This window comes from Thermobia domestica, chromosome 7 (assembly GCF_964235325.1).
Source record: "Thermobia domestica chromosome 7, izTheDome1.hap1.1, whole genome shotgun sequence".
NCBI lineage: Eukaryota > Metazoa > Arthropoda > Insecta > Zygentoma > Lepismatidae > Thermobia > Thermobia domestica.
This window is the reverse complement of record NC_137460.1, coordinates 191,846,819-191,860,068: the sequence shown is the minus strand read 5'-3', so window position 1 is coordinate 191,860,068 and position 13,250 is coordinate 191,846,819. Positions and strand designations below refer to the sequence as shown.

Below are 13,250 nucleotides of genomic sequence, written 5' to 3'. Positions count from 1 at the left end.
CAGCATTATACACGTTTAATAATCACTATTGTTAATCAATTAAAAACAGTAAAATATACATATTAACTTGTCTATAATTATAAAAAAAATCAAGATGATAAATATCAAAATCAAATTTAGTCTTTGAGGTAGAAATATGTGTAATACAGCATTTTTAATTACAATGCTTTTAACTGTTAATATTAATTCTTATTTAGTATGAGCAAAATGAACAAATGATAAACCGTTATTCTATAGTTTTTGAAAGTGTTGTTTCAAATTTGCAGAATTTCGGAAGAAAGGCATTGTAGAAAAAGATTTAAAATCATACAGAGGTTAATTGGTTAAAAGCAAAATACCTTTCCATCTAACTAGCAATTCTGTAAGTCTGAAATTACTGTGCTTCGTTAAAATTAGAAAGAAAAAAGAAAAAGAAAAGTAAACTCAAAAGCACTCTTTAAACCACTTTGAAGGCTTCTACGCGGAATTTTAAAATCTGGTTCTGATTAAGCAAATTCTCAACTTTAGTCCATACCAAATACACTGTTACCTCTTAACAATGCACTGTGTTCGGGAGATGACGTTTCTCTGAAACTTATTTAAAATCATCTTAGGTTGAATAATTTAGAAACGTTATTTGCAAGTTTGGGATATAACAATGACTTTATGTACACCGTATAAATACACATGCACATACATTCAAATAAACATTCTCATTTTCTCTCTTTCTCACAGATGCGCGCGAAAAAATAGCCATTCACATAAGCAAAATTCAGTTCCATCAAAAGAGTTCACAAACAAGTTACGGTAAATATATCTTTTGTATTTTCTGTCTGAACTGAAAATCTAAACAAAAATTGTACACTCATACCTCAATTGTACTAAACATGAAAATTACATTATATATAGATTTTTTTGTTTTAAATCATATCACTTTCATTTCATTGGATTTGGCCAGCAGAAGCAATATATATATGTAAAGACATATACATACAAACATATATGTATACATAATATACAGATTTTTAAGCAGTTGAGCTTTACCTTTTTTCTTTCTTAATATCTTTGGGACAATCGGACTTTTATATCCTTAATAAAAATATATATTATTACATAGGAGCTATACACAACAATCTACATATACTGCAATAGACAACACATTCAAATACATTGATTCATTTTTTTAACACTAGTAAGCGTATGATGCACCAGTCTCGTATCAAATACTTCCTTCTTTCTCTTTGTAGAAAACACGACTTGGTCAATTTTTACATTTGAAAATATGATGCACATTCACTATATGCGCACCCAAACCGCGCAGAATGTGGTAAATACATTATTGATAGCAAAATCTAGACACCTACCGCGACTTTAAAACCTCTTTAGTCACTTGTTTTGATACGCACGAATATCATAAACCCTTTCAACGCTATCGACTGCTGTAGGATTCTCACAAATACACCACAGCACTTGGAACTTCGGAAACAGTGCAGCCAAGTATTTGTGAGAACTATTGTCAATAGCAATAAAAAGAGTTAAAAGTTTCAGAAAAAGAACAGTCAGAAGTTACCCATTTACTTGATACGAACTTAGTGATAGATGAAAGAAGAAACCTTCTGAAAATCCAAGATTGTTATTTAAACAAAACTATTTCTGAATCTGTATTCTAAAAACACATTTAAAATAGTTTATTTCCAATTAACAGCTTTAAAAATTTTTCTAAATCATGCTTTCTTATATTCATAAACAATTCTAGTAAAAATAGCACTAAATTCCGTTGGTATTATCTCAATTTTGTAACCAATGACATTATCATAAATATTACTGAAGTACGACCAACATATCCTTTATGCTTTTTGCTTTCTATGCCCTCCATGCTCATGCAATCTCGTGTTTAGAATCTTTCTGAATTTTGGTGTGGAGTTTCTTAACTGAACACAATCAAATCACATGTTTACACGTTCTTACTATATTTTAATTTGACATTTACTCACGGAAGTAATAATCACTTCCCAATGCAATTCAATGCTTCCTAACATATGTAAATATTCAATACTTTTTACAGTAAATAGTACTTATTTTATAAACATAGGAAATTGATATCTTATGTTAATGTTATTGTAGTAGATAATAATAAAAAGGGCTAACGCCATTCATTGTGTAGTGACTTCTCTAAATTTGCATACGACCATATAGATAAACAGGAAGTGGCAATTTTTGAACTTTTTTTCAATTCCTCACCAAGTAATATTCTCTCTTCTCCCCCCTCTTTTAATCTTCCACTTTCTTCCCCTTCTGATATTGTAAATAATTCCATTAACCAGTTGTTTGGCGTTTTGGATCCTACACAGAATTCTCAATTCTGCTTATTTTGTTAAAGTTTATTTAAACTTAAAGATAGTTCACACTTCACTCCAATGGCCTATAAATACATTCTGAACTTCTTACTATGAACTTGAAAAATTTTCAATAGGACACGAGGATGTATCACCTTAGAAGTTCACTTAGACTAGATTTTCCTTTGAATCACACACATCGAAAATGACATGCATTACCGCCATCAGTACCGCCACATCAGACGTGCTAACGTAACGCGATTCAGAAAATTTGATGAGTTAACATTATAGTTGTCAGTGACAAATATGTCTTCATGAGAAACACTACAGAGAGTTCTGAAAACATCCTGAGAATATCTGAAGTATTCCGACTGTTACATCGACATAATATTTAGAAGTTATGATAAGATGTGAACAAGATCAAAGTAGTGTACCCTCAATGAAAGTCTACTTCTCTCCCCTATTAGAGTCGAATATTTCAGACACGATGTGATTTAAATGACGTAATAAATAATGCGTTTCATCGCTTCATAATGCGATAATCGTAATTTTCCAACATGAACTTGTTCGGACAGCAGAGGCCGAAAAACCAAACATGAAATCACGCGCCATCTTTTTTTCATATTACATGATGCACACTTCGTTTATTACTGACAGAACACAGATTATATTATTTATTTATTTATTTATTTATTTATTCGCAAAACACAAAATTCGTAATGGCAGTAAGAATTCAGATTGGATACATAACGACCACGGAAACCTTCTAAGTCAGCTTTAAGGCTGGTCCTTTCAAACCTCTTCTACCACTAGTAATCCCGACGTATTCTTTCTGTCTACGGCTCGAGACCCATCTTAATCGTTACCTATTGTAAAACCCAAACATTCCCCAGACATCTTACAGAACAAGCGAATAAACCTTACCGAAAGTAATGCTTCATTCCAAATCTTTAATATGATAAAATCAAGATTGAATATTCTTAAAAAGTTCATAAATCGAAATAATTTAGATCTTAATGACTCACTTTTATACATCACACACAATATTATAGAAATTTAGTTTGATGACAAAGAGCGAGAAAATTTGTGTGTGTTATTTATATATTACAATGTCAATACAGCACGTTTTGTTATGGTATTTGCGACTCAAATCAACATAGTCAATAGACGAACGGTTTATCAAAGATTACCAGCTAATGACTTGGTAAACAGTACCAAGAATCTGCTTAACTAAAATTATCACTATTTAACAGGTACTTTTCCAACCGTTTAAAACTGTATTATTTATAGGTTTAATGTACTAGACCCCTAATTGTTTAAATATTTTCTACATAATCTCTTGAGTACCAGCCACTAGTTCATTTTTCTTAATTTAAATTTTAAGAACCTGTCAGCGAAGTACCGATTTCATACTTTACACTAGAGATGTTTTGTATGTCTACTGTACAAAACATCCTGTGGGCAACATATTTCTAACGTATCTACGAATTCATCAGAAAAAATAAATTTTCAGAAATGTTCAATAAAAATGTAATAGGGTAGTTAATTATAGAAACTTGCCTATGTGACTATGAGCGTGAAGTTGAGCTGAGAGTGACTTAAATGACAAACAATAATTTTATATTGTGAATGTTTTAACTAAATAAAAGAAATGGAAACGTGTTGCTATTATAGAAGAAAATTTAAAAAATACCTAATGTTTTAGAATATGAACGCAGAGGTAGGCAATCTTCAGTGTAAACGAAGCAGTATGAAATTCAGGTGAACGGCAAATGATCTTCATGTTCACACGCGAAAAGAACGATAGCAGATTGTTGTTCCAATCCGCTTTGAAGTACATGAATTACATCTACCTAGTTAGCCACAAGCGAAATCCAGTCTCAGCCTAACCATTATTAGTAATGAAGATTAAGTATGGCGAGAACCACAACTACTATATGATGTGCTGTACAGTGCTTTATTTAACTTCTGAATTTCGAGTGAATTTATGCTACATAGGCTGCTTCGATAATATTCTAATCGGTGTGTAGCAATGAACTAATATCAGGTTACCATTCGCGTGGTTATAGTGTGTAAAGAATTCATGAACTGCATTCTATTTGCACTACTACAAAGAGAAAGAAGAAAAAAAGTTCACAATCGATTCAGTTTCTGTTTAGTACAAGTTATAACATGTTTTATGAAGTGTATTGTTATGAACTTAATAATGATATATAGACTTCTGAAATTTCTTGATTATGTAGTGTTGTTTATAGATGCGAGGTACAACTTCGATGATTATATTTATTACACGAGATATTAAATTTCAGGCACTGTAATACAATTTTAACAAATGCATAACAAAATAAATATATAATGGTGAATTTGACCTCAATGTCCAAAAATAAAAGTATGGAAGGTATATTACTGCAAGCGCATTACAATTCCTATTGTAAGTGCTTAATGTTCCTAACTTACTAAGTAGTTAGGTTACATCGTACTAAATATAAACACGGATAGTATGAAAGAGAGGTGCAAAGTGACTGAACGCATTCGAAATGTGTGTATGGAGAAAGCTCATCAAATTAGCTAGATAGAACAAAATACCAATGAGAAAGTGTTAGCAGACGCTGGGAAAACAAAAAGAACAATTCTGGAAGTAGGCAGGAGAGAATTAAATTGGTTCAAGTATTATCACTGTACTACTGACCATTAATATTTGTTTATGTCCCACAAGAAGATTTATGCTTCGTATATTTTAAATCCTTTTAAACCATTTTTACCCATCCACACTCGAATTGTGTCTAGGATGAATATGGAGATAATGTTCTTCGAAAGTACTTTCTGGAGGAGTGGTTTGTTTGTTGCTGTGAGTATTAGCCTTTTGCTTATATTTATTTCTGGTTCAAGCATTGTTTGAGAACAAACTGTATTATTAATATAATAAATTTAATAGTAAAATATGGTAAAAGTACAACAGAGGGTATAAAAACCCCATTTTCCAGAGGCATTTATTACACCAAAACGAAGAGAGCCCTAATGTATAGTAACTTTTCGTAGCAACTGATCTGCCACTGGTCATTTATTAAACGTGAAATTAACAAACAAAACTGCATAACGGATACCATGACGATGTAGGCCTATTCCAGTATCAGCGCTCTGCTCTATTATGTATTCGTGTGACCTAAAGCCAAATCGCGATTCCTATATCAGCCTTCAATCAATCGGTCCCACCTTAATTATGATTAACTCGTTTTAATTGATAGCATTAAGATAGATTCACTCTTTCGTTGGGATTAAATAACGCAAGAGAGAACATTACTAGGAACGAGATCGATCAACATCTTCCTAACATTGAAAAAAATATATTAATCCTATCACTAAACATCTAGTTCTCGCTTTATTCACTGTGTGAAATGAAATGGCTTCTTTTACAATACTTTATTTATAAGTCATATGTGACAAGAGTTTCAGTAATGATTAACATTCTCTCTCTCTTGTTATCGATGCGCAGTTTTGTAAAAAATAATTTCGCAGTCTAAATTCTCTATCTCTACAATCAGGAAGTAACATAAGTAAACATGCTATTGAATTACTATAAAAATATATTTTCTTCATAATCAAAGCAAGATTGCTAAAAATTATCTACTTTAGAATATCATTCTGTTACGTTAAAATTGAATAAAGAAAGGAAAAAAAGTTGATTTTAGGAAATTGAAGAGTGTACTATTCTCTGTGATGCAAATGTAACATGGTAATAGATTATGGATGTATACGGGTATCCCCCCCCCATAAAAAAAAAAAAAAAAAAACTTTTAGCATTGTCGCTCCTACTTTCAAGGTGCTATTTACAATATTTGGCAAACGTTTCCATTTATTCAACATTTTCTCCACATAAAACTTTTTACATTGTTAGCTACCCCTGTTCTTATACTGGATGCACTAATTACGGATCCATACACTTTTAATGCGAACACTGAAGGAAATATTAAGTATGTGATCAATTTTCGTGTTTATTAGACCATGTGTTAGGAACATACTAAAAAAATAAAATGTAAGAAGATATAATGTTCAGATCAACTACTGTTTCAGAATATGGATATTTTCCTAAATGTCATTCCGTACACATCAGGGGGAAGTTTCATTGTTTGATTTGAAACTGTCATCATGAGTTTAAAACTCCAAACCGATACAATCCCTAGCATTCCAATCTGAATTCTTTTCTTCGATGCTCAAAACGACTTTATGTAACGCATTTTTGTTAGGTAGATTTTTATATGACTTTTTAGCACGTAGCTTTCATATTACATCGTGATTTTTTCACAATAAATGTGGCTGCAGTAAGTTAATAAAGACCTACATGAGGAACATATTGTAGAGTTTCTTTCTCTAAGATCAACAACTGATAATGATGCATACATTAATGTCACTGATGTTCAACAACAACTATTTTTTTAATGAACATCGGCGTACAGATACAATGAATAGGGCGTCTAACACAGGAAATCGAAGAAACATGCAAAATTAACAAATTTGAAATTAATAAGAACTCCATACATTTACACACACAACTATTTATAAATTAAATCGAAAAGACATAGTTTTTCTGATGCATAGTTGTTAAAGCTAATTGCATATACTTACATGACTTCAAACAAACAATAAAACACCATGAAATATTCATAAAAACAGTGTTTCCAAGACTGATTCATTCTTCAAAACATGAGAAAAAGTAAATATACATCACCGGTAATTAATCAATCGATTATCCCACATATAAAATAAGTGTCTGAAAGTAAACATTTTGACCCCCGAGAACAATACTTTCCAATGAATAGCAATAAATATTTTTTTAAAAAAACAAAGAAAGAAAGAAAGAAAAGAAAAAGTAGAGAGCAAATTATATGAACTTTAAAATACGAATTACCAGGACGAACTTCAAAGTATCGTCAATTAATATACTAGGGTAAGGCAGAGATTTTGATTCACTGCTTTCCATGGATACTCAAGCTGAAATACAGCATACTTATGGTCACAGGAAAAAAAGTCTAATAATACTGTCATTTCTCTTTTTCTACAGTATAAACACTAATGTTACGCTCTGCGTTTCTATCCACATTTCAACTGTCACAACTCTCATGGGTTTGACTCACAGGAGTTAACGTCAGTTTTCACCACTTAGGCTATATGAGACATGCCAACATTTGAGTTCATGCGAGTTCGAACCGGAAATCTGAAGGAATTACATGTATGAAGATTTTTTAGTGTAATACAAGACCAGCGCTTTCTCATGCCAAAACATTTCCAGCTTATGGACATATGGGTTAGTGTTAAGCATGTAGAGGTAGTATGACGCCAATTCAACTCTTATTAAAGTCAGCGATATTCAGCAGACAGAAACTGGCAAATAATTGTTTGCATGCGAGGACGAAAGTTTTTCATTAATTTCGTCCTCAATTACAATTAGTCTCTGCTCGGTATTCAATGAAACGCAAACCATAGCATGCAAGTTTTGTAAGTAAAAGCAACAAGATTTTATTTAAGGTATCGATGTGATTATATGGATAGGGCTAGCTGCAAAAATAACCTTAAGACACAACACTTGTGTCCTATTTTATTTCATAATTGGTTAGTTGATTTACATACTGACATACACTATTTTAGTAAGTTTCCTATGATACTTCCATGTGTGAAGGAAGAGGAATACAGTGAACCAAATAAAATTATACGACATAGAAGGGTAACGCTTTCCCACCCTTGTACGTAATAGGAGAGAAATCAGAAAGGCAGATTATGCTTAATAGTAGTAGTAGTAGTAACAATAACTCGTAAGAATAAAACAGAAGTTTCTCAAAATCTCTGGTTTAATATTTGGATAGCACTTGTACTGATATTAAAATTCCAAATTTCCTCATTGTGTTAACAAGTGAAAAAAGGAGAAGTGAGCTGCTTTACCTGGCTAAGGCGAGAAGCCAGAAAATAGCATTAAGAGTCGTAAGTAATCTTGGAAATTCCAAGGATTTATCTACTGACAATTTCTTTCTTTCTTTGTATATTCGATCACTACTTCACTTTCCTTAATTTCCAATTTTAACGTTCAAAGTATGTGGGTATCTATCTACCAACGATACACAGTATCAAAATACCAAAACAAAATTTCCGTAAAGACATTCTTCAATATTCCTAAATATTAATGCTTTACTAATTGAGCATATTCTGCCGTTCTGTGAAAAAGCAATAATAAATACATATATAGTACATGCTGCCGCTGTTTGGATACGCTTATAGTGAGCACATAGTAACAATGAGTTTTAACATAAAGTTATAATTTTGTCATAAGAATATAATATGTACTTATTATCCAACAACAATTTCTTAACACTTTACTTCTTTCTTACGAACAACTTTTATAACTGGAATTTTGTATTCAGCAATGTCAATTATTACAAATCCTTCGTAACAAATATGTAACAAACGTACATACGTCGTAAACTTCAAAATCCCAGCTTCCACAGCTTGCTTCACTTTGTCTTTTGGCCTTTGCATTTGAAACTGCGTTGTTTGGTGATCTGTGACATGGATCCGAGGAGCATTCGGCCGCTGCCATCCGAGCCTCCCATCTCTAAAACTGAGTCTGTAATGGTGCTGCATTTAGAAATGTGTATCACAGGAGACGAAGAGCACCACACAGAAGAATTGAGAGAAAGAAAAATACACAAATGAGTAAATAATAATAAGAATGAACGGAACAGAAATTAAAAAAGAGAGAAGAAAATTGAAGGTATAGATCAAAGCAATAAAAAGCAAGGCTCTTGCATGCATCATTCCACACAAACACCACACATACTATACAGAGAAATTAAAAAATAAACAAAAATAATCTGTTTGGAAGAAAAAATTAATAATACTACTACACACAGTTGTATTACAACGATATGAGTTTTTGCTCTATTTAGTGATCACTGAGCTCACAATGTGGTTAAATTTCGTGATAATTTTTTCTTTAACAATAAAAACACCTTCAAATCTATAATTTACCAATACACATTTTATCCCAGTTAGTATTTTATCATAAACACTACAGGTGTAAAGTTTATCATTACTAATTTAAATATTTTTGGTTTGTTTCTCAGATTCATGTCCATTTTTAACATTCTGATTTATGAGACGTGGACCTACAAGCAATGTGGTATCCTAACTACATTAATTCCCACCAGAAAGCCGTTTTCGGTGCGAATGTTAACCATTTAACTAGGAAGGAGTTCTCAGAGGATATGGCTGATTATACACTTGTGCTCAATCGATTTCGAGTTAAAGCTCGAAAAGTATCATACTCTTGTCGACTTTATCGTCTTCTATCACACGAACCGACTCAGTTTCCAAGTCGAAGATCGACAAATATAGTACTCCTATTGACTATGTATCAGCTTCTCAATTCACTCGTAGCTAAATCATTTACTCAACTGTGATCGCATCACTCACGTTGTTAATTCTGTCACCCAACTATGATCGGATTCTATTAATCCCTCAATAACTTTACCCTATATATATTGTAATTGATCGTCAAGAATCTTATACTATTAAGAAAAGGAAATACTGCCAGAAGCCCTTATAATTGTACTAATCCTATCCTATGTTATTTTGAAATTAATAAATTACATATTTTAGGATCTTTAAGGAAACATTGATTAATGAGCATTACACAACAGAACAAAATTCTCTCCTATCGTAACCTATATTTCGTAGGGAAGTGGGAGGATTCAACATATTCCCCTTACACAACATCCTCCATTGATGCCAATTCATTGAGAGACTTGATTTTCATTCAGCTATGGATATGATGAAAGAAAATAAGTTGATTCATCTCATTTTCACATATAGTATTACGTTCAGCCATTGCTGGAGTGCATTAACGTAGACACTAGGCTAGGAGTAACAGCATAATCCATGTAATATGACATATAAGCCATGTAATGACCTCAAGAGTGAATGTTGGATAAAAATACAAAAACACACTGGTTTTATACATAAACAACAGTTCTACTTACAAATCTCATTTTCCATATATTAACTATAAAAAAATAAAATTAAATTAAAGGATAAAGCAAGATTTTCTTTATTTAGACCAATACGAGAACGATTTTGCATGTCAATGGAATGAACCAACAAATGGAACCACTAGTTCCAAATAGAGTATATTACTATTATAAGCCATCATATTGAAAGACAGCTTTGAAATATCTTTCGGATTAGCAAACAAATGCTGAAGTTATAATTGCCGTATAACTACTGTGCATTTGTGCTTGTAAAAAGCGACAATTCTCAACACCGAACACTCATTAAGTATTTGGTACACAAGGGCATGAAGGTAATAAATATATATAATGACAAGAAAACTATTATGGACGACTCGACTCCATCATTTTAAACTACTACGAACGATCTCAGTTCAAACGCGGTCATGAAAGCCTAAAAGATGATCTAAGAAACAGAAGAGAAAATCTTTCATTACGCGAGACACTGCTGAAAAAAATACGACAGGGTACTCCAAGATTACAGATCGCCACAAATGAGTGATATCGCAGAAGCTCTCGACATTTCTGGTGAACCATTATTTCACATTTTAACCGAAGAACTGCGCATAAAAGCTGCAAGGTATGTGACACGACTGTTGACACTTTACCAAAAATAAAATTAGAATGAAAAAGAACAACTTAGACCACTTTAGGAAAAGTACAACTGATTCTATGCATCGATTCACCATTCATGAACATGGGTACACTACTACACTCCAAAAACGAAAACAGTTGCAAACTATGGAAATGTCTAGCTTCTCACCATGAAAGAAATCCATGGGTATGAAATCTGCCGCAAAGATCACGGTTTAAGTTTTCCGGAATACAGAAGGCTTTCCTTCCATTGACTATCTTCTACCTAGTATAACAATCACTGACAAACACTATGCAAGGCTTTCTATCAGCTACAAGATAAAATAAGGAAAAATCCAGCTTTATATAAGAAACTCAACTTGCACACGATAGTACTTGGCCCTATATGGGTGTTGTTTCAACAGCCACAATCAATGAACTGGAATATGATTTGCTACCACATCCGCCTTATTCATCAGACTTGGCTTTATTAGGCTTTTAGCTTTTTCCGAAGACGAAGAAATACTTCGGAGGAATTTATTTTTTTACTTATTTCAGATAAAGCTTAAAGCATCAGTAGTGAGGATTTGCAGGCCTGAAGAAATCTGAAATTTTCGAATGACCTCAATTCCACGAACCTAATTATCCAACTAAAATAAATTTCATTACACTGGAACTATAGTACACGAAAGTCTCTGTGTTCTGAGTTCTCCTTCACATATATCTACACAAAGTCTCTTCACAATAAATCTTCCAGTTTCTGTCCGGCACTACTAGTTTCAAACCAACAAGAATATTTCAGCTTTTCTGAACAATGAATGCAACCATTATGATCTTTCGTTTCACTGACTCATTTACACCGTATGCATATATATCAATACACTTAAGAAATAATAAATTTAATATTTGCTCCGCGTTGTTTCTCTTTCTCTCTATCTCTCTTTAAATCATTAAAAAATGTCAATCAATTTTGGGTTCTAAGATCCTCGTGTACTTCGCAAGTTCTTTAACCTGCCAACAGACGACAGGCTACAACCTATAGCCAGAAAAGCTATTAGTAAATACAATCACTCCTTTAGTATCACTGATAACCAAAGCCACAAGAGAAAGACGCATTCATTAATACATATTGGTTTCTCCTTGTTAATGAATACTGTATAGAAATAAATATGCCGAGAATACTTAAAGATTCAGATTATGCACAAAAAAAAAAAAAAAAAAAAAAAAACCTTTCATTCCCAGGCTGCCCATGTATTCACTTTGACATATCTTCATAAAATAACTAGAAAGCGATTCAGATACTACAGTTACCTTTATCCGTAGGAGATCCAAGTGTAAGACTAGACAATGAAGAAGACAAGTTCATATTGGAGGAGACACTCAACATGGAAGGATACTGAGAAAGTTCCGTTTCATTCTCCTCAACTGGTAAGCACGTTTCTACCATAGCCTCTAGACAGTTAACAAACAATTCTGCACTCTCTGCTGTGCAATTCGACTGAAAAATAAGATTTTACAATGCGTAAATAGTTAGTTACAATAGTCTGTACCCCATATCTATGTTACATAGGTATGTGGACTACAAAGAATTATATAACAAAATATAGAAGAGATTGGGCGAAAAGCAAGCGCCTATTAACACTATATCCGATACATGGGTCTCTGAGACCCAGTGGTAAATTTTAAAGCACAATGGTGGCACCCCCGGTTGCTCGTAGAAGTTTATTTGGTTCTTTCATTTTATACTTTCATATACCATGTATATATATAAAAAACTTAAATACATTTCAAAGTATATATAATACAATATTGACTTATAGGTCTCAGAGGCCTTGTGTTTCTCATAACGTTTCTGAAACTCATGTTTCAATTAAAGTGTTAAAAACTGACTTGAATCAGGGTGGCCACTCAAACGGCAAGATAAAATTCCCGCATATTTCCAGGTTTAACAGCATCATAATAACATTTTTCAAGGACTTTCGTATGGAAGTTATTTCATAAATTCCACATTACTGTAGGATCTAAACAGGTTAAAAATAATAATAATAAAAACCTATATACCTTGAGGATAGTGCTTACGAAGATTTTTCTGCTTCTTTTCATAGTTAGATTTATCTCCCGAAGTTTGTCGGCTTATTTTTTAACACCCAATATATCATATCCATTCACGGTCTGATGATATATGCTCATTGTTACATCAAAAAATTAATGTTTCATTTTCCACAATTAAAAAAAAAAAAAAAAAAAAAAAAAACTAAATATATTGCTTTGAGTGTTCCATGTACAGGGTTTGTATGATAAGTAATGA

General features: G+C 32.5%; 1 protein-coding gene across 4 annotated transcripts in view; it reads right to left on the bottom strand.

Moving 5' to 3' along the window:
- Nucleotides 1-473: 473 nt before the first annotated feature.
- Nf1 (neurofibromin 1) overlaps nucleotides 474-13,250 on the bottom strand; it is a 234,845-nt gene continuing 222,068 nt past the window's right edge. For all 4 annotated transcript variants that reach the window (XM_081765704.1, XM_081765708.1, XM_081765706.1 and 1 more), the window contains 2 exons: nucleotides 12,254-12,440; nucleotides 474-8,939 (listed from right to left, as the gene is read on the bottom strand). In XM_081765704.1, the coding sequence (XP_081621830.1) occupies nucleotides 8,917-8,939; nucleotides 12,254-12,440 (210 nt within the window). In that variant the 3' untranslated portion in view covers nucleotides 474-8,916. The remainder of the gene's footprint in view (nucleotides 8,940-12,253; nucleotides 12,441-13,250) is intronic.